Source organism: Pseudophryne corroboree, chromosome 6 (assembly GCF_028390025.1).
Source record: "Pseudophryne corroboree isolate aPseCor3 chromosome 6, aPseCor3.hap2, whole genome shotgun sequence".
Classification (NCBI taxonomy): domain Eukaryota; kingdom Metazoa; phylum Chordata; class Amphibia; order Anura; family Myobatrachidae; genus Pseudophryne; species Pseudophryne corroboree.
In genome coordinates, this window is record NC_086449.1 from 85,270,394 (window position 1) to 85,293,290 (window position 22,897).

General features: G+C 44.8%; 1 protein-coding gene across 4 annotated transcripts in view; it reads left to right on the forward strand.

The window, feature by feature from the left end:
* ILF3 (interleukin enhancer binding factor 3) overlaps positions 1–20,660 on the forward strand; it is a 39,083-nt gene extending 18,423 nt beyond the window's left edge. For 2 of the 4 annotated variants that reach the window (XM_063931405.1, XM_063931406.1), the window contains exons 10-18: positions 5,157–5,271; positions 5,381–5,491; positions 7,539–7,741; positions 7,821–7,964; positions 8,044–8,181; positions 8,390–8,566; positions 8,707–8,833; positions 9,043–9,102; positions 11,030–11,495. In XM_063931405.1, coding sequence (XP_063787475.1) covers positions 5,157–5,271; positions 5,381–5,491; positions 7,539–7,741; positions 7,821–7,964; positions 8,044–8,181; positions 8,390–8,566; positions 8,707–8,833; positions 9,043–9,102; positions 11,030–11,079 — 1,125 coding nt within the window. In that variant the 3' untranslated portion in view covers positions 11,080–11,495. Of the gene's footprint in view, positions 1–5,156; positions 5,272–5,380; positions 5,492–7,538; positions 7,742–7,820; positions 7,965–8,043; positions 8,182–8,389; positions 8,567–8,706; positions 8,834–9,042; positions 9,103–11,029; positions 11,496–17,267; positions 17,649–18,488; positions 18,606–19,462 lie in introns of those variants that run through there. The other 2 variants (XM_063931404.1, XM_063931403.1) reach the window with 2 other exon arrangements.
* Positions 20,661–22,897: the final 2,237 nt, after the last annotated feature.

Below are 22,897 nucleotides of genomic sequence, written 5' to 3' on the forward strand. Positions count from 1 at the left end.
TAATATTAACATATCTATAGAAGATATTAATACAAAATTAACTGCAGGCAGAGCTTATATTAAATGTGACCTGCCTGTGATTGTATTGTAACCTGCATGTCATTATCAGTGTATACTAGACTGTGATTATCAGTGTATACTAGACTGTGATTATCACTGTATAATAATCTATTGAGCCTATATTAACTGCAGCAGGTATTGTAACTTGTCCTGTGAGTCTCAGTGTAAGCATGGCATGGGGGCCATTTTAATCATGTTTCCTGTTTCTTCCAGTGGTAATTCCAGAACATTCCTGCCCTACATCTCTACGCCACCGGAGGCGCAGGGTGTTAGTGGGAATTTTGGTTCAGGTTTCACATAGGCTGCCCATGTAAACTGTATTTAGCCATATATGTGTGTGTGTGTGTGTGTGAATATATATATATATATATATATATATATATATATATATATATATATATATATATATATATAGTGCACCTTAAGTAAAGATTTTACTGAGTCGTGCAAGTGTCTGTCCTTTGGCTATTGTGGCATAAATCTACCACAGATTCAGTTGGTTTGTAGGTTTCCACTCCGGAAGCCGGGTCAGTCCCAGATCCTATGTTAAGCATTGGCAATTCAAATTGACTCCGCTCGACAGGAGCGGTAAGATCGGAGTCTCGGAAGTTACTCCGCCAGCTCTAACGAAGGAGTCTCAGTCTTTCCAAAGGTCCAATTTCCCTTTGGGTACCAGGGTGTTAATTTAACTGGTCTTATAATTTAATGCAGTCTGACAATTCTATGTCAAACCTCACAGCGATAACTACGAGTGAGAAGGGTACATTAGACCAGCAGTCAGATAGTGCGGGGTTTTGACAACCATACATTGCTAATGACCAGTGAGTCAATGTCTCAATTTTTACAGTGACTAAGTAGACTCTAACATCTAATCCGTCGAATTTAATAAACAGATCTTCAATGAGTTCTTATTTAGAATATCTGACTAAGATTTAACTCTATTTACCCGTTTCCACATCTAAATGGGAGAATCCGCCATTGGTGAATTCGTCTGTCAAACATTATAAAGACCCAAGATACATTTGGGTCACTAGGCGCTCTATGTATGGAAACAATGACTATCACGTTAGACTTACCGTTAATGAGAAGCTGCAGAGTATCTCTGTAAAGCTGCTGCTGACTCCTGTTACCTCGATTCTCGCTTTTCATCGTCGCTAGTTTCAGCACGACAAGGCCAGAAGTTGTTTGGTCCTAAATTTGATATTCAGGCCAAGACGGGGGGGGGGGGTAAAGTCTAGCCATTGCCGCCTCCGGTATCAAAACGGAAATACTTTGGTCCGGCGTTTAAACCCTTTAGACTTCAGTCTTTTCAAGGCTGTGGTACAAAAACAGTCACGACTTGTAACGCCAGGGCGCTAAAGTCAACAAGCCAGTGGCTTGACGGCCTCTTAGGCCATCTCGATTTTCCAATTGTGGAAGCGTGCCTTTACACGTTCCATTTGCCGGGTTTCCAGACATCCACTCATGGATGTATCCGCTATTTAAAGATTAAAAGACAAGACTGCCTCTGTCGGATGAAATTAGGCGTTTTGGCAGGTTGCCATTCAGTCTCTGCTGGTTTCAGCTGTTTTTATTTCCAGGCCTGGTACACCAACAGAGTCAGGGTTACTTATTTCCCTCTGTTTGGGGTATCGAAGCCGGAGGGCTCCGTCGCAGTCTCAATCAGCAAGTCACTTAACTACAGTTTGAAAATGGATTTTCTGCGGTTAGTAGTTGCATATTTGGAGCCACAAGATTGCATGATTGCGCTTGATCTTCAGGATGCGTATTTACCCATTCCGGTTTGGTCACCGCATCACAGGTTCTTGCGTTTTGCAATACGCCACAACCATTAACCGTTTCAGGTTCTACTGTTTGGCCTCTTGTCAACGCCTCGGGTATTCACCAAAGTGATGTTGGTGATAGCTCATCTCAAAGCCCTGGCAGTGACAATCGTTCCATACTTAGACGATCTGCTCATAAGAACTGTCTCAACAGAGGTTCCTCTTACTTGCGCTACTAACGTACACCACGGTTGCAGTGTCAAGTTCAAAAACAATCGCATCTAATTCCGTCTGAACGACTTCAATTCCTAGGTATGATTATAGATACGGTAAATCAAAGAGATTTACCTACTATACCAGAAAGAACAGATTATACCATCTAGTACAATTACTGCAAAAGCCACGCACACTAGCGGTACATTGGTGTATTTGCCTATTAGGAACAATGATGTGTTTTCGAAGCGCTTTAGTTCGCCGAGTTTCACTCGCGTTTCCCACAGGGGGGCGAGGGTGTCTATACTCTGGGCGAGAGTCTCAGAGGTTGAGGAGTTGTAGTTAAAAAGGTCAGCGACAGGGGTTCTAAAACGGATCACGACAGATTGCGGTCTATAAATGTCCTGGAACTCCGTGCAATTTACAATGCACTACATGCTTCGCTTTCAGTCTGTCCAAGTGCAGTCAGACAACGCAACGGGAGTTGCATACACAACAACCAGGGAGGACCGAGAAGCCGCATGGCAATGCGGGAGGTAGCTCGAATCCTCAATTGCCCAGAATACCACAAGGTGATATTGTCGACGGGGTTCATTCCGGGAGTGGACATCTGTTAGACAGATCTTAGCCGTCGGGATTTTCATCCAGAAAACTGGGCATTAAATCCAGAGGTGTTTCACATGTGGATCCACAGGTGGGGTTACCCTCAGGTGTACATGATGGCATCTCGCCACAATTACAAACGCTTAGTATGTGTACAGAGCGACAGATCACAAGGGCAGTAGCGGGGGAGGCTCACATTCGCGTGGTCGTACAGCCTCGTGTATCTGGGTCCACCGTTTTCCGCTGCTCTCTCTGTTGCTAAAACGGATCCTAAGACGGTTCGTCAGTCATACTAGTGATATCTCATGGGTTTCAGAGAGCTTGCTTCTCGAATCTAAAGAATACTCGCACACGATCCTTGCCCGCTCATAATACGTCCAACCTGTTACAACAGGGACCGTTCTTTTACCCCTATTTACCTATGTGCTGCGGTTGACGGGGTGGTGGTTCAGACCGCCCTCTTAAGAAAAGAGATAGGGCATTACAGTATCGGTTATACCAACCATGTTACGAGCTAGGAAGCCGGTTACGGCAGCTCATTATTACAGAATTTGGTGTGCCTATATAGGTTGGTGTGAAGCTCGAAGTTTCCGACATCTTTCAAGTTACCCGTATTCTGTTATTTTACAGACTGGGTGGGATGGAGAACTGCGTTTATCTACACTGAGGGTGCAGGTATCTGTGTTGTCAATTTATTTTCAAAGACGTTTGACTCTATTGCGTCGGTACATACCTTTCTACAAGGTGTCATCAGAGTGCAGCCTCCATTTATCCCACCTACAGAGCCATGCGACTTGAAGCTGGGTTCAGATTTCTTACAGGTTTCATATTTTGAACCCTTACAACAAATGGGGATTAAGTTTCTCACTTGGAAAACGTTTTTTCTTCTAGCCTTAGCTTCGGCAAGGGTTTTGTTTTCAAATTTGGGTGCCTTGTATTCCAAGCCTCCGTATTTGGGTTTCCTCATGACAGCGGAACTTCGGACGAATTCCGATTTCTTATTTTTCACATCAATAAACCAATAGTGTTTCCTGTGTTGACAGCACATTCTAGAATTCTGAATGTGGTACGCGCATTACGCGTTTATGTCCCGAACGTCTACAGTTCGTAATACGGATACGTTTTGTTTGTTCTCTATGATGCTGCCAACTGGGGTTAGCCAGTTTCTCAGCAGACCTTATCCAGTTGGATAAAACTGACTACACGTCAGGCTTACCTTAAGGCTAAGTTACAGTCGCCTTCGTCAGTAATAGCTCATCCCACAGGTTCTGTGGGAATGTCATGACCAGCTGGTCGTGGAGCTTCTACGACGCGGCTACATAGTCTTCAGTGCACACGTTTGTGCGCGTTTACAAGTTTTGAAACGTTTGCGGCATCAGCATCTAGCTTTGGCCGCCTACTGTTACAGGTGTCAAACAGCTCTCCCGCCCACGAGGGAAGCTTTGGTACGTCCCAAGAGTACTCCAGTGACCCCTAGTGGATGAAAAAGAAAATAGGATTTTGGTACTTACCAGGTAAATCCTTTTCTTTGAATCCATAGGGGGCACTGGACGCCCACCCAGAGCAGTTTTACCTGGGTTGTATTAAGCTCAGAGGAGCTTATGGTACCACATTTTCACCGATTGGTTCAAATTATAAAGGTCTATCGGTTATGGTGTCAACTGTTTAGTTGACAGTAACGTTATGTGTCAACTTTGTTGTCCGTTATGTTATAGGAATTCTCCATTGTCAACCTCTCGTTCCTGTTCGCTCAGTAAAAAACACTGAGGTCCTCTGGGATATGGAGGGGTGGAGAGTTCTAAATTTAAATATTCAGTGCCTTTGTTTCTGCTAAGCCGTCCATATCCCAAGAGTACTCCAGTGCCCCCTATGGATTCAAAGAAAAGGATTTACCTGGTAAGTACCAAAATCCTATTTTTTATGTTAGGACTAGTTAAATTAACTATAATGCGTGCCTATGCACCATAACCCTGAATATCTTTATCCAATAGGAATTTTATCTAACCCATTCTTAAAGGTGTTGACTGAGTCCACAGTTACTACTCTCAGGCAGGGAATTCCAAACACGTATTGTCCTTACTGTGCAAACCTCTTTGCCTCAATGTGCGGAAACTCCTCTAACCTAAGCGAGTGACCATGTGTTTTCTGTGCGGATCTCATAGAAAACATGTCCCTCCCAAGCTCTGTGTATTGACCCCTTATATATTTGTAGATGTTGATCATGTCCCCTCTTAGTCTCCTACTTTGGAATAAACCTTAAGGCAATGTATAGATGCAATTCTGTATCAGCAAAATGCCTCTACGTATTAGGGCTGTAGTACTATTACATGCTGAGTAATCTTAATGACGCCTTGCCCTCAGTCGCGTTGCCTTTCTCCTGAGCATCATATTGCTAAATGTTTGGACGAGGGTGAAGATATGGTTCATGCCAGAAGAAACTACTCGCCTAAACTGTTGCTATCTGTTTTCCACACTTAATCCTGGTTCTGACCATGTGCTGTTCCCTCTTCCTCACAGCATGCACTCAGACTGACTGCATTTGGCCAACTACATAAAGTTTTAGGCATGGACCCAATGACCACAAAGGTGTCTAGAAACGGCAGAAAGCCAGAGCCGATGATTGATTACACAGGTATGTCTCTTCCTTAAGCAAGAAGTGCTGCTGAGACTCTATATAATTTATTTTTTATTTTTTGCTTCTATAACACGCTAATATAAAGGTTTCCTCTAATGCTCCACAGTCCAGATTCCTCCCAGCACAACCTACGTTATACCAGTCCTGAAACGCCCCATAGAGGAGGACAGTGAAGACAAATCGCCAAGTAAGAAGAAAAAGAAGATTCAGAAGAAAGGTATTTGAGGGGAGTTAGGCAGGGTCCTCTTGGTAACTCATTCCTCGCCTGCTGTGTCCACTTGCCCAACTGCAGTGTTGGCCTATGGTTTGACAGAAGTGCCTTAGACGGTCCTTCTTGACCAGTGTAATAACACTAACAGATGGTGCTTGGGTGGAACCGCATTCTCGGATGATTCCAACAGTTAGACTTTTTATTTAAGACATTCAGTGTGTATAATATATCTCCAAATAGTAACCATTCATACAGTATTCTATAGCCAATTGCTTAGACACTTATACCACTTTCACACCACACAACCCGGTATCAATCCGGCATATTGCCAGGTCGGCGTGTGATATGAAAGCGCCATAGTCGAAATACCAGGTCGTCTGACCCGGTAATTCGACCCGGGAATAAAGCAGTGTTATTCCTGGGTTGAATACCAGGTCAGTGGCAGTGTTAACTGGCTCCCGGGTCGATGGGACTTGTTCACTACAACGGGGAGAGGTGGTGCGGAGATCTCTCCTCCCAGCGCCGCACTCAGTTGCTGACTCTGCCTGCCGCCCCCATATTGCCAGGTCCGGGAAGCCGTATCTGGGTAAGAACAAACTTTCCATACATACAATTATATGGAGTGATCCATTAAAGCACTTTTTACACCTTACTGCTGAGACCAGACTCTGAGTGCCGCCGCCTGCTAGGAGTGGTATATCTATCTATCTATCGCACCCACCCACGGGACGGACCGGCACTCCTCCCAATGATCACTCCAATGCTCTGGTGCCTCCAGCAAAAACAAAGTATGTATGAGGCAAAAAACAACTGCGGCACTCGGAGACTTGATGCAAAAATAGGTGTATTACAAACAACACATTTCCAACGTTTCGGGGATAACACACCCCTTTATCAAGGTGTGGTGGGTTTTTTTTGTAGGGGAGAATTTTGATTTTCGCGACCACCACTATATGGTGCCTGACAGCTGCTAATCTGTTCTGCCAGTCAGGCACCCATTAGCCACGAAAGTCCCTTTGCCTTTTATTTATGGTGTGCAAATTCTGGTAAAATCTAGTTGACTGCTGGAATCGTCCATTAGAGCAAATGCTGTTCCTTCCAAGATCTGTCCTTTGTTTAAAAACAAGTACTAATACAATGAACAGCAGATTATTTATAGACAGCTGCTGGATTGTACAGCTGGCTAGCAATTTTATCTTGTTATATATTTTGCCAAAAGGACTATTTACGCTGATACGTTGGCACCTATTTCCAATTTTCTTTTTTGTCCAGTTTAACACTCATTTTATAGTGGTTCCTGTGGGTATTTTGAGTAAGTTAAGGATTTGATCATTTTTTTTTTTTTTTTTGTCAGCCAGGCTGTGTCATAGAGTCCATAGTGTTTTTGCTGCCATGAAGGTTTCTGAAATTAAAAAAGTTGCAGAGCATCATAAATGTTTATAGGTCTGTGCTGCTTGAGAGTCCCCTCTACACAAGCATGCCTTATGTAGCCACCTACTGGGAGATTACTTCCTAGACTTTGTTTGAAAACATTCTTATGATATTAGGACTTGAATGTACTTGTACCAGAGACGCATTATTAGAGGCCAGTTTATGCTGGCCAATCCTGGGATCGGCAGGATCCTGGTATTTAGGGCCAAAAATGGCCTGGATTCAATCCCGGGATTGGAAGCTCCAATCCCAGGGATTGAGGGATCAGCGTTGAGCGTCCACAGGACACTCAGATGCTGCCCGGCTTCCTCCTTCCAGCTCCCCAGCGCAGCATGAGGTCACGCTGCACCGTCGGCTGCTGCAGGGAGCCGCCAGGAGAGATCAGAGGTTGTTCCCCACCCGCCCCGGTATATGGTGAGTTGTGGGTGGGGTGACCACATAGCTAAAAGCCAATCCTGGAATTGGCCATTTTTCAATCCCAATACCCGGGATTGAAAAAATGGCTTGGGAATGGCTTCCCTAGGCCAGTTGCCATAACTGTAGTAGTTCACTATTTTACCGATCTCGTTTAAAGTCAAGTAATTGTATGGTCTTGTATCGCTAAACATATACCTTTATACAGATACAGATAAGAGTGAGCCTCCACAAGCAATGAATGCCTTGATGAGGTTGAACCAGCTGAAGCCAGGCCTCCAATACAAACTGGTATCTCAAACAGGACCAGTCCATGCTCCCATCTTCACAATGTCTGTGGAGGTGGATGAGAAGACTTTTGAGGCTTTTGGACCCTCAAAGAAGACTGCTAAACTACATGTGGCAGTTAAGGTATTTTACATGATTTTAAAGTGGTTTGGTCTAACAAAGAAATGTGACCACCAGTCATTGACATGGCCTCTAACTGTAGGTTCTGCAAGACATGGGACTTCCCACAGGGATTGAAGAGAAGGAAGAGGCGTCTGAGGAAACTGAGCAGAAGCCAATAATCCAGACTCCAGTTCAGACGGACAGTGCTCAGCAGGATAGTGAATCCCCAACAGACCAGACTGAAGTAAGTGCTTGTGATGGTTCTCATCTTATACAGATGCCTGCATTGTCCTCTTTAATACTGGGCACCATCTTACTTATAGCTTTCTAAGCAGCAAGGGCCTATTATAACAAAGCATGGGAAGAACCCAGTCATGGAGCTGAATGAGAAGAGACGTGGCCTGAAATACGAGCTAATATCAGAAACTGGTGGCAGCCACGACAAGAGATTTGTGATGGAGGTAATTGCTTCAGTTACTTGGAGGGTTATTAATGGCCAGACCATAATGATCCAATATTACAGCAAACCATTTACATGGTGCTATATAACTTGAGTGGTATGTTTGCAAAAACCAAAGCCGATGAAAAGGTCCCTATAATACTGGAGCCTTACCGGTGTGTTGTGCCTCTGTACAGGCTGTAAACATTGCTTGTGTTTTCACTCTGCAGGTTGAAGTAGACGGCACTAAATTCCAAGGCTCTGGCTCTAACAAGAAGGTTGCAAAGGCCTACGCTGCACTAAATGCCCTAGAGAAACTCTTCCCTGACTACAGCATGCACCCAGAGGCTCCCAAGAAGAAGCGGCCCCCAATGATGGCTAGGGGTGGGGGTCCAAGGGGTGGAAAAGTAAGCTTGACCCAAATTCTGTGCAGATGGTGTATCTGGTAGAAGCATTAAACTTTATTACTGTTGCAAGGGACTGATCTTCCCCCTCCCTACTCCACTTGGGTCAATGTATAACACTAATTTACTTGCATCATAAACAGGGTTTTGGCATGATGTTCAATGAAGTTCCCCCACCACAAGTAATGCGTGGTCGTGGCAGAGGAGGAATGAATCGTGGCAGAGGAAGGGGCCGTGGCTTTGGAGGCAGTCCCGGGTACATGAATTCAGGTAAGTGCTGGATGTATACAATGAACTAGTCACATTCTTGGCTGATGCCTCTGGAACAATACATACAGAGGACACTATGAAACGAGTGTTCGATTATGGCCACTCATGGTCTCTAGAGTTGGGCTGGTACCAGGGTTTCTTGGGTGTTGATGCATTATCTGCTCTATGCTGCTAGAGACCTGATCTCTAAACGCCTCTGCTTTCTTCAGGTGGATATGGCGGTTATGGTGGAAACTACAACTATCAAACTTCAGCGACAGCTGGATACAGTAAGTGCTGTTTGGCTTTTAGTGACTGTTAGACTGTGGTGTCACACATGCAGTTACTAAGCATTCAGTAGTTTCCACACTTCATATAGCACAGTGAAGGGGAACCTTGGCACTCCAGCTGTTGAAGGTCACATCCCAGCATGCCCTGCTACAGTTTTTAGCGTGGCCAAATGGCAAAACTGTAGCAGGGCATGCTGGGATGTGTAGTTCAGCAGGTGGAGTGCCAAGGTTCTCATCACTGATCTAGCAGCTTCATATAAATTGCCTACCCCCCTACAGTGTAACCAAGGTGTTGTCTAATTTGAGTAATGTAAAGCTAGTTTAAGGTGGGGAAAATGAGCAGAGGATGGAACACTAAGCTGAAGTGGCTGGGGAGGGGGGTTGTTGTGGAGGGGTGGTATTCAGTTTGCCGGCTGTTGGGATCCCGGCGCACAGTATACCGGCATGCCAACACTTTCTCCTGCTTGGGGGTCCACGACCCCCTTGGAGGGAGAATAAATAGCGTGGCGTGCCAATGTGCCCGCAAGGGGCTCATTTGCGCTCGCCGTGCTGTTGGGATTCCAGCGCGCTGGTCGCCAGGAGCCTGGCCGCCGGCATACCATACTACACCCTTGTGGAGCTATAAAATATTGTTTGTGCTGAAATTGAATTACTTTGCTGGTAACTAGTGATTCGTTAAGACTGAAACCTGTTGCACTTGCACAAGCCTAACGTTATGGTGGTGAATTGCCTTGCCTGTTCGCTTATGTTCTGTTGTATAAAGGTCATTGAATATGCTTGCTTAGATCTGCAGTTTACAGGAATGTCATGACGTGGTCATTCTTTAGGTGATACACCTGGATTAAACAGGACTTTGCTTTTTTTTAGTAGTCTTCCTTTTTAGACGTCCCTGTCTCATAATTGAACCTTGCAGTTGCATAGTATGCTGTATGTTTTACAGCGAGTGCTGTGCAGCTTGTTCGTACTGGATCATATGCTCGTTGTTCTGCCTCTACTGCAAGGAAGCAGGAATCCTTTTGGAAAGGCCACAAAGCTACCTTTGTTAGCAAAGAAAGTGGACATGTTACTGCACTTTATTACAGCAAACGTTTATTCAAACCATAAGCTGCAGTTTCCCTTTGTGTATTTAAGCGAAACATCAGTCATACCAGATGTGCAAACGGGAACTAGCTTAATAGGTGTACTGGCTAAAATAAGCTGCTTTACTGAACATTTTGTAATCATCCCATGACGTATACTGACAGAACTACATGTGGTTATGGTCTTCTGATTGACTTTTTTCTTTGCACTTGACTCTGGTTACTTGGTGACCTGCTTGTGCCCTATGGGACACAGGCTTGGGATTCCGTGCAAAGAATAAACATGCCAATCACATGCAGACTAATGTGTGGTTTTGTCACTGTAGACGTCTGTCTTTATGGCTACAGAATCCTTTCATACAGGAGCAGCTTGTATTTTGGTTGGCATGAAGGTAAAGCTTGCTAATCCTCTACACACAGTGGACTCGGTCACTTGGAACCATAAACCTCACTGATGCACTTGGCACTGGTTTACATGGATCAGTGAGGTAACTTGTGCCTGAACAGATGGTCCGTTTCTAATGGTTTCCTACTGTGTGTAGATGGCAGGTCTGCTTTACCAATCAGATATTTACTGAGTAATAATGTGCGTTAATTGTTCGTTTTTTTTTTTTTTTACATTTCTCTGCTTTGGTTTTACATTGTGAGGAAAACTCACATCCAAGTACTTGACTCTAAAACGCAGCCTCCCACCCTCCCCTGTCACCACCTGGAGGAGCCCACAGTTTGTTTATTCTTGTGGGGAGACAGGAGCAGAGAAATCTAAAATCTTTATACTATATGGCACAATGGCCATTCTACAGAGGATTCTAATTTTATTTCTCTCTGCTGTCTCCCCCTCTTTGTAGGTGACTTTTTCTCAGACTGCTACGGTTATCATGATTTTGCATCTGCTTAGACCATCTGTAGCGTATTGCACCCATCCACTCAAACCCACAAACTGCTATTAACTCCCGTCTGTTTTGAGCTCCACAAGATGAATTCTGCTGGGTTTTATTTTTGCCGTTTCCACTTATATTTTTCATTTTGGACTGTTCACATCAAGCTTTACAGACTGTAGACTGCAGCAGCGTATAAACTGTGATTGGAGTCTGTCTTGAGACTCCCGTTTTAATCATGTGAATCTTGATTTATCAATGTCGACGTTTTGAAGTGTCCCTTGGCCAGTCATTCATGTTCCTTCATGATTTGGATACTGACCTGCAGTTAATGGAGACTTGAGCGCACAGGGGTGGTCTTGTTAATTGTTTTTTTTATATATTGCAACTTTTACTTTGCGTGTCCATATTGTTTTAATAAATCTTGTAAAAACTACTGTGGGAAAATAACTTTGCGACGCTGGTTTTCCTCTTCCAAACCATTTCCAACAAGTTTGTTGCTATACAGTATGTGGTACACTTCTCGGGTGAGAAAAGGAAGACCGAGAACCCTAAAACACTATTTTTCAAACCCACGGACTGACTGCCCAATTTTTGTTTATGCCTAGTTATGAAGCAATCATTATACATCTTTTGTAGTGAATAAAGCTCTGGTACTTGAATAGAGGCTTCCAACTATGGACAGTGGTATAGAGTGGCCGAGTGAAAAGGTGAATAGTGCCTTAAACTCAAGTTACAGCGGATCTGTCTAGTACGTTCTCGGTGTTTATCCACTAGAAATATTAACTCTTCTTTACTCATCTCAAAATATCTCCCTACCAGACCCCTCCGCTCTGCACAAGATCTGCGTCTCTCATCCACTTGTATTACCTGTTCCCACACAATTACAAGACTTTACCCGGGCTTCACCTGCTCTGTGGAATTCCCTTCCACGCACAATAAGACTCTCCTCTAGTCTCACAACCTTTAAACGTTCCCTGAATACTAAGCTCTTCAGACAAGCCTACCAAATTCCAGACCCACCCACATAACCTTCAATGCTTCCCTGTCCAGTTACATCCTCTGTACAGTCCACATAACCTCACATTTTGTCTTCCAACATTGCTGGTTGATATCATACGATCCATTAAGAACCTGGCAATCTGGGGGACCATTATGTAACGGGTAGCATCTATCCTTGTGTATCAATGGCTATTTCCCTATAGATTGTAAGCTTGCAAGCAGGGCTCTCCTACCTGTCTTTGCCCAGTTTTGTTCTTTAACTGTTCTAATTTTAAAGCGCAACGGAATAAAACTGCTAATAACTCTCTTGTGGAGCTTAAGGTTGCATACGTATTGGCAAAAGCTGCAGATTAGGTAAGCTATAAAAAATTGCCCTTCAGCCTCTCGATATGTTGGGGCAGAAGCCCTGCAGCCAGTCCACTGGCGGTTAGAGGGTTGCCTGTATACACATGCAGGGCTTATCTGATGTCTGTACGACATGGTTCAGACATTAGCTGTACACACTTATTGGTCCATGCGTGCTATGGTAAACCAGTATATTGACCAGTGTATCCAGCATAAGGCAAGGTTTTTCCATATCTTTAATGTCACTCCAGACCACTATCCATGGCTGAAACATATATTTAAGTGCCTGGGAGAGCTCTTCCAAGTAATTAGATGTAATGACTTGGGATCACTCCACTCTCCTAATGATGCTACTGCTCTAGTTGCCCTTGGTGCTGCCCACACAATGACTTGATAAAATTCAAGTTTACCTGAGCAGTGATGCATCCCTTGCTGTGTATTGCTCTAGTGCACAGGTTCTCAAACTCTGTCCTCGGGACCCTACACAGTGCATGTTTTGCAGGTCTCCTCAAAGAATTATAAGTGAAATTGGCTCCACCTGTGGACCTATTACTCACTGACACATTTTAAAAGGTCCGAAGGTGGAGCTAATTATTTCACTTGTAATTCTGTGAGGAGACCTGAAAAACATGCACTGTGTGGTGTAATGTGGACAGTTTGCAGACCTGTGCTTTATCCCCTTCAGTGGTATGCACAAATCTCCTGGGGTAGCCAGTGTTACCGCTGGCCAACCCAGAAGATCTCCATGCATACTACTGGCTGATTCCCTGGAGACAGCCGGTACCCAGGAATCTGCATAAGCAATTATGGAGTTTGGCCAGGGGGCTGGCTTAACTGTGTAATGGTTTATGCTGATTGCGGCGCCCGGGAACTAGCTCTCTGGCACACATACACACTGAGCTATGATCCTTGTGCCAGCGATGTCCAGGGAGAAAGGGGGGGGGGGGTTGAAGCACTTTCCAAAGTAGGAGACTGTGGAAAGTGCTTGACTCTGCTGTACAAACAGCCTGGCGAATGGAGGCTAGCGATTGATGTGGGAGCGCTCATCCAATACACACGAGTTTGAGCTCAAAGTAGCTCAATGCCAGAAGTGAGCTACTTTTAGCTCAAAATCACCCAGTGTGTATGGGCCTTAATGGCTTATGGCAAGGTGTAAAGTAATTTGTTGCCTGCAGGTGTTCCTCAGTGAGCGATCACCCTCCTGCACTTTAACCCCTGTACTACCTGATTCTCAAAACGCACCATGGGAGGTGTGTATTTAAAAAAATAAATAAAACACTGAAGGGTTTAAAAGGAAATTGCTTTAATAGTTGGTTTGTCCCTGGAACCATTGTCTGTATAGTGAAAATGTGCGTAAGCACTAGCATTGAAGTTGGCGCTACTTTATATACCCCTGACCAGGAGTACTTCCATTTGTTAAAGTGCAGAACACTTCCTGAATTATAATACTTACTGTGTATATATAAGAAGTATCCCTTATGTGACAGCTGTGGTGCCAGCAGGAACCTCCTGGTTGCCTCCCCTGGTCTCCTAGATGAAGTACTGGAATGAGAATCCAAATCTCAAAGCCTTCCTAAATATGACAGATGTCCCTGCTTCATTTCTGATCCATAGTTCAATGCTAGAGGGAGCTTCTATTGGCAAGTTCAATCCTGTTATGGATTTGTTGTAGTTGCTCCTCCTGTGAGTTCTATGCAAGTCCACTTATTCTCTCCTTTACCCTTATGACCAATGCGTAGTGTCCAAGCATCTTCTAATGGTGTGATTTCAGTGACCCTATTGCGTACTGTAACCAAAACACCTAGCAACAGTCTTTATGGTCACCCCTTGCTTATCTTGAGGCTGAGGCCCATCCACTGTTAACCTGCAGGTTGTAGCACCAGTCTGGCTCAGCGGTGGCTACATTGATGAGCTTACATTGCTGGTGAACAGATTAGGGTGAGATGTTAGAGGTCCTCAGTAATTGTCCAATATAAAATACACATGTCCTTAAGTCTCCTGTTGCTGCTTGGTTCTTTGGCCTTCTGAGGGCCAAATCCCCAGTAGTCCAAAGGCAATGACTGACATCAGAAGTGCTCAGCCAGGAGGCATATAAGATTCTGAGAGACTATGGATCCCCCACAGAGGCTGACATACGCATCCATTTAATTAGCTTATGATGTCCTCTGTACCTAAGTGACATATTCTCATTCCCTTGACTCAAATCGGCCCCTCAGTGTGGACACTAACTAGTCCATAGTGTGAGTGTTGGCATACGGCTTTTGACAAGTGTGTAAAGTATTCTACTTAATCTGCATAAAAGTTCTGTCTGAGCAGGCATTCAACACCCGTAACAAATGGCTTCCATGGCCGTTTAGTTGTGTGGGGAAACTGACGCCTGAGACCCCACCAAGCCGGTTTGGTAACTGTTACCTGTGCTTCCTTTCCTCTACTGCTGACACCAGGTCTAGAGGAGTGTACTAATGTACCAAACTCATGATGTGAAGGACTGCCTTAGGAGACTTTGCCAACCTGCATCTCCAGCTGTTGTGAAATCCACAGCCCTGCATGCCCTGGCACAATTTTTGCATTCCTCAATAGCAAAGGTTTTCCAGGCTTGTTCTGAGTGTTTAAAAGATCAAAAACTCTAACGTGTCAAAACCTCTTATGAGCTATAACTTGTGCAGAGTGGATGTCTTTGATTTATCAACTGTGCATACATACCCCCCTTCAGATAATAGCTGCTTTGCTGTATAGTGCACAGTTCCTGCTGTGGATTGTGGTGCTAATGTTATAACTTGCATAAAGTAACTTTGTTAAGCTGGAGAACATTTAAAATGCAGTAGAACCCAGTGTCAATGCTTAAAAGAAACCTAACACTTGTGTCCGTAGACGTGAAATAGACCACTGTGCTGGACCATATTTATGCTGTCAAATTGTTGGCACTTCATGCCCCATGAATCTTGGTTATGGTTGTTGAATAGCTTGTAGGCAGATTAATTGTGGATAGCTTATGTGATCCTATGTTGTTCCCGATGGTGGGGAGACTGCACATTCGCAGTTGTGACGCAGCTATGTGAACACCTGCATATTAGGGACAATGGGCATGTCTCCCCGTTCTGGCAAGGCCAAGGACTGCTTTGCAAGACTGTTTCCTTGGCCTAGCAAGCTGCACTGCGACCGAAAAGCTGAAGCTTACTCAGCCTGCCATCGCAGGTAAACTGTTGCAATGTTCATCTGATGTGATCGCATTGCAAATGTATGGAGGAGGTTGTATGCTCCTCCTCTTGCATTGCTAAGGACTGGAAATGCAAAGCTGCTGCAAGCAGCTTTGCAATCATTAATGAATAAGGCCCTTAGTGTGGCTGTCATGTGCAGCAGGTGCAAGTTTCTCTGTATATAAATAATTGCGCAAGTATGGCTGTGATCAAGCAACAAATATTGGCCTTTAAGCCATAAATCTAGTGACTGTAAGGGGGTTTCCAATTAGCCTGGTAATTTACTGGTGCTAATTGTCCCACCGGGGCCTATCCTATTAACCCCAATAAGCCAGCACGAGTGGTGGCTTATTGGGAGTTACCTGAAGCTGCATCGGGTGCCGGCTTCTGACAGCACCCGGTGCAGCGCTGCTCCTCCGGTCATATGGCCCTCCCTTGTCATGTGACTGCTGCCAGGGGTGCAGGAGAGGGGGTGTGGTCACTGCTCTGCCCCTGCTTCTCCGCCGGGGGTCACCGTGCCGAGGACAGCTTCCAGATGCCTGCAGGCCTGGCCTGCTATAGCAGGCATAGGACGCTGCAGGTTGTCCCGCTCATCGGGGCTTTTGTCCAAATCCCCAGAAACGGCACGTAAACTAGGCTTTCTATTGAAAACGAAGGTTTCACTGGTTTTGGGGGAGGGCGCTTTTTATTTATTTTATACTTTTTTCGCACCCGATATTTTACTGGGCCTAATAGTATATCCCCCATAGAGCACACATTGCATCCATCAGACAGCCTAATAATCTGACGGTGTATGGCCATCTTGATGGCTGACCATGAATGGATATGCCCTTCCAGTGTGGAATTCCTAGCACTACAGTGGGCAGCTATGTAACTTGGATAATTGTATTGGGGGTGGAGAGAGAGATCCAGGAAAATTACCTATTTAGGGTTACTTGAGGACGAGTTGAGAAGCCTTGTTCTAAGCTTCACTTAGTTTTTACAATTTATTTGGTGTCTGCTAAACCCATTTATTACTGTGGACTATTCTGATAAATACTAGGTAGCAGGTTCAGTTAACAGTGACTGCTACTCTTAACTGCTTCACGGGAGATGTAGTTTCTGCTTGCAGCCTATGGAGGTGAGTGACTACTGTAACTGAATTGGCTATTCAGCCTTGCTGTAGCTAAACAATAATGTCCAGACTTATCAAGCCTTGCTGAGGGACAAATTGCACAGTGCTTAAGTGCCAGCAAATCAGCTCCTAATTGCCATGTTGCAGGCTGTTTGGAAAAATAGGAGCTAGTTGGTAAGTTATCACTCTTCACAGCTTGATTGGGCCTCCATCCTTTAAGTGCTTCTGGAATGTAATCCAGGGAGTACAGACAACCATGCTCTCCTGTAAGTGTGGCAATTCAGCCATTCGGTATAGTGTCTGAGCTTTAAGTTTAACTAGTGGGTGGGTTTTTTGTTTACATTTGTAGTGGGGGGGGAATGCATTAGAAACATGGGCCTTGTTGGCAGTGAATATTCTTTCATTAAGGTGCTACCACACCTTCAGCACAGTTGGCTAACATGCAAAGAGCTCCACATATTACATTATAGTATTGTGACTAGAAGAGAATAGTAAATGTTTGTAGCAAAATTCAAATTTCACAATTTTTGGGTACCTTTACTTTTTACAGGTCAGTTTTACAGCAATGGTGGCTCAGCCAACGCTAGCGGAGGCGGTGCAGGTTCTGGTGGCTACAGCTCATATTACCAGGGTGAAGGTTATACAGCACCAACTCCTCCTAAACCATTTGTGAGCAAGAAGCCACCGCCCCAACCACAACAGCCACCACAGCAGCCACCGGCACCACAACATGCAGTGGCACCAGCCAAACCGGCTTACAACCAGGGTTACCAATCGCACCAGGCACAGCCGCAGCAGAGCTACAACCAGAGCCAGTACAGCAGCTATGGACCACCCCAAAAACAGAAGGGAGGCTACAACCAAGCATCTCAGGGAGGTGCTAGCACCTCCTACAACTACTCTAACTCCTACAGCAGCGGGGCAGCCTCAGGTAAGACTGAGGAGTGAACACCAGTAGGCTTGAGTGACTTATCCCTAGCATAAAGGGTATTGCTTTTTTAGGATCATGATGTAGTTTAGTTTGTGTCTGTAATGGATAGGTTGCCTTCAGTAATATAGCAGCAATTGCCCCCAGTACTAATACTTTCTTGTGAATTGATCACCTACAACAGAGGTTCTCAAACTCTGTCCTCGGGGGCCCACACAGTGCATGTTTTGCAGGTAACCCAGCAGGTGCACAGGTGTATTAATTACTCACTGACACATTTTAAAAGGTCCACAGGTGGAGCTAATTATTTCACTTGCGATTCTGTGAGGAGACCTGCAAAACATGCACTGTGTGGGGTCCTGAGGACAGAGTTTGAGAACCTCTGACCTACAAGTTATTAGGGATAAAATAATGGTTATAGGACTTCATCTAATATATTAATGGTTCTAATCTGATCTTTCATCAGAGGTGCCACTAATATTCTGACCCCTTCCCCCTGCCCACCTCTTCCCATTGTATCGCTAACTCCTGTCCAAATTGCTGATGTGTAAACCCTCTCGGGATACAATAATGCTTTAGCCTAGTTGCAAGGGATATAACAGAGCTTGCTCATGGCCTAAATGGAGGAAGAACCCACATACTTCTATGATATGAAGTGCCCTGAGCTGAAAATGTCTTGGCACTAGTTCTTAACTGATAGCTACACCCGGTGATGGACTTGGTCTTTGCAGTGAATAATACAATAGGTTTCTTCGGCAGTAATGTTCTCATAAGGGTAATGTGAAAGTTCAGTGCCCTTATGGGAGAGTTAGCATATTGGTTACACTTCTCTCTTCTACACAGGTTACACTGCTGGAGATGGTTCAGGTGGCCGAGGTGGCAGTTCATACACAGCACCCAGCACTGGCTACAATGCGGGCACAGCCTATGGGACTGGTGCCAACAATACCTCATACCAAGGTAAGTGCCCTTGTCAACTGGGTCCTTGACCTTTTTCCTTTACATCATCACTTATGAGCTTATTTGTTCCTTGGGCCTCATAAACCGCCTATATACAGACATTAGACATTTTATACCAGGTTGCTTCTGTTCAGCCATCTCATACTGGCATGTAACTCATACCAGTACCCCCCCCCCCCCTACCCTACTCCAACCTTTGAGTACTCCCTCTCTTCCCTTTTAGTTGAAGTCGGGGTGTCTTACATCAACCTCTGCATAGTATTTTTTTTCCTATCCTGGTTCCACCTTTGCAAAATTGCCGTACTGCCACACTCCAGTCTATCCTTTTTGTCACTCTACACATGCTGTCCTGGTAATATTCACAGTGTATTACTAAAAGATTAGCATAACATTAAACCAGTCCATATTAGCACACATACCAAACCACAAATAGTCTAGTCTGATCACAAATCACACAGCATAAAGATGGCTCAACTCGGGTCCTTGTAAATCAACAAATGTTTGTAAGTCTTAATACTGCATCTGAGTGTTCTAGTTTTATTCTCATGGATATCACTTTTAGTTCATATTTTATTTTACTCCAGGCAACTCAACTTCTGGCAATTGTCTCCCTGTTCCATTAGTCTTCAACTTTTTTTTTTTTAAATCTCAACACCTCCTACTAATCCCTAAAGATTATAAAGTCATGCAAGTATGCCTCACTACAGTGATTCTGCAGATTGCACACTGTATCTATTAGAAAATTGTTAATACCTTTTGCATTTGTACTTCTGTACCTTAGGTTTTGTAGCACCAAACAAGGAATGCAGCAAGCAATTTGCAGCATCTTTTATAAATGTTATCTTTGTCTTATGTAGGATATACACAATCGAACTACAATCAAGGTCCTGGACAAAACTATACCGCCCCTCCGCAAGCTTTCCAACCGCCCCAAGGCAGCACTGGGAACTATGGCAGAAACGTGGATCACACCATGAATTACCAGTACAGATAGACTGCCCCTTCCTCCTTTATTGCCCATACATAACCCTCTCCCAAAGGAACATCTAGCTTCTGTTACCACTTACTGGTTTTACAGCATCTATGGAGAGTTTATTCCCCCACGTTGCAGTGCTTTTTATTACGTGATGACTCTGCTCTTTCCCATGTACGTGGCAACATGTCAATTTTGTATTGGTCCCTCTGTATCTCTATCACCTGTTGCCGCACCAGAAGGCCTGTTGTGCGTATACTGTAATTTTGGTTTTCAAAAAAATGTTTTGTCTTTTTATTTAAGTTATGGTAATGAGAGCTCACTATGTGATTGCTGCCATGGCTCCCGGCAATATAGTATGGTGTCCACAGGCCATATAATGCTTGTCTGACAGTCAATAGGAGTTCCTGCTGGAGCTGGTTCTGTAAGTGTATAATCCTGTGCTGGGGCGTTGGGTGGTTGCTGGTAATAACAGTAGGTAACCTGTGGCTCTTCAGCTGTTGTGGGACCAGATGTTCCAGCATGTCCTGCCTGGTGTTCTCTATTAAAAGGCACAAGTTGCCTTCTACAATTGATAGTTGTGTATGCTGTCAGTTTTTCCACAGCTAGAGAGCCACAAGTTGCCTAGTGCTAGTTGTGAAACAACTTTCAGGTTCTTGTAGCTTCCTGTGAGCTACCTTCTGATATCCGAGCTACAGTAACTGTTGGCTTATGATTCAATCAGTTGTCCCTTTCCTGATGCTTCTAGTCTCTCGGCTGTCAGCCCCTAATCTCAACAAGGATTTGTATTTGGCATTATCAGTTTCTGAGGTTTTTGGCCTGAGTAGTACACGCCTATCTGCACCAGTTTTCCCATTTAAAATAATTCTGTGAAGTGACTTAACAAGCTTTATGTATTTTAATGCGTTTAACGTTTTTTCCTTTTTGCTATTTTTGTGTTTTATAAGTGAAGATTTTATTTTAAGACAGTGGGATGTGTCAAAGGGTTTTTTTTTTTCTTGGTATGTCTCGTTTCATTCAGGCAGTATCAGAGTGAGCCGAAACATAGTTTAAAATAAAAAAAAATAAAAATTGTAAAAAAGTGTGGTGGCTTTTATTGTGTTTTTCCCAAAGATTTTCATTGTCTGGTTTAGAGAGTAAATCTATAGATCCTTTTTGTGCCATATGGCTCTAGAGCACAGGTTCTCAAACTCGGTCCTCAGGACCCCACACAGCACATGTTTTGCAGGTAACCCAGCAGGTGCACAGGTGTATTAATTACTCACTGACGCATTTTAAAAGGTCCACAGGTGGACCTAATTATTTCATTTGTGATTCTGTGAGGAGACCTGCAAAACATGCACTGTGTGGGGTCCTGAGGACCGAGTTTGAGAACCTATGCTCTAGAGCAGGGCTGGCCAAACCAGTCCTCGAGATCTACCAACAGTACACATTTTCCAGATCACCTAGCTGGTGCACAGGTGCAGTCATTACTAATTAAGATGTGCTGCATTCATTCCTAACTGACAATTCTACAGATCTCCAGGAGGCCTGGAAAACATGAACTGTTGGTAGATCTCGAGGACCGGTTTGGCCAGCCCTGCTCTAGAGGGATAAGATCAGTGTTGTAAATGATGGGATCTGGTACAAGCACCAAATGGTTAAGTCTTCAGCAATCCCAGGATGCTCGGTCCTACATCGCCTTAATTCTCAGGCAGGTCAGTGTTTTGTTTATCCCAATCCACTAGGGATCACTGGAGTACTCTTGGGATATGGATGGGGCGTTAGCAGGGATAGGCACATTTAAATAAACTCTCTACCCCCTCCATACTCCCAAGATGTGTTTTTTTTTTTTCACTAGGGAGGGCATGTTTGGAGGAATCCCAATTTTTATTACAATATTTTTATTAAAATAAATATATATATATATATATATATTATATAATATAGGGAATTGGTACGATGGGGTCCAAAGGAGCTGGTGCACTTTAAAAAGCTTCATCTAGGTGTGCTGGCTCCTCCCCTCTATGACCTCTGACCCCCCCCAGAAGCTGCTTTACTTATTTTCGGTATGCCTTCACTGTGGGTTAGGTGGGGTGGTTACCAGTCTCTTCAGGTTGTACAGCGGGGCACTGCACCTTAGCGGTCACAATCGCAGCACGCTGCACATCCCTAACATTGCCTGAAGGTGACGACAGTGGTGAGTACAAACCAGAGCCCCACTAGGGTGTGTTCCCTACCCCCTTTGTGTGGCAAAACTTCAGGGGTGGCATACAGGACCCTCCCAGGAGGGATCCACTATAACACCCCTGTGTACACTGGCAGCAGTAGTGGAAACACTTCTGTGATGTTTTTACACTTATGGAGACATTTCCAGTATAATTATGTGCTGTTACAGGGGGTGGAGCTTCCTCATAGTGTGACCAGCAGTGTTTTGGTGCCTACTTGCAGCAGCAGGTGCATACAGCTTCTTGACACTCTGTATATGCAGGAAAACTGGTACAGGGGTGTAGCAAAGGGGGAGAGCTGCTATTGTACATAATCTCTCCTGAACAGGACAAACTCCGGTGTTATATCACGGTGTATTAGCTTACAGTCTCACTGGGACTTTTTAGCTTGGGTGTGCTGTTCCCTTCTCTTGGTCTCCTCCCTCTCGCATACAGTAAGGGCAGACTTGTTTTCTTTTTCATCCACTAGGGGTCACTGGAGTACTCTTGGGATATGGATGGTGCATTAGCAGGGAGGCACATTTTAAATGTGTAACCCTCCAACCCCCTCCTTACTCCCAAGCACCTCAGTGTTTATGTGCCTCATGGAAGCACATCATGGGCTGATTGCTCAATTTTATTTTACTTTTTTATTTGACAGGCAATCCCATCCCCACTTAAGTGTGGATCCGGGATTGTACTGCCTCCAGCCGCTGCTGACACGTGGGCGCTTGCAGGAGAAGCATTGCCGTGTCAACCAGGCAGCGTATGATCCCTTCCCCCCACTTGCTGAGGAGTGAGGGTCTGGGATTGAGCGGCCATCTCCACCTACAAGACTCCAGAGACCGGGTGTGCTATGGCTGCTGGTGTGGAGAAGATTTCAGAGGGGAGGTTGTCTAACAGTGCTGCCGCCGGGAGAACGGAGAAGCGGGGATTGGAAGCAGCATATGGTTAGCTTCCACAGCTGCCGTAAGGTCAGTGCACCGCTCCCGGCACACAGCCGCTCCCAGCACGGCGAAGTGCTCTCTGCACCCACACGCTGCACACAGCGGGTGCAGGGAGCGTGTTCTATGGGTCATCAGCCGCTTCCAGTGCAGCACACAGCTCCCGGCACACTGATGGGGCAGTGAGCG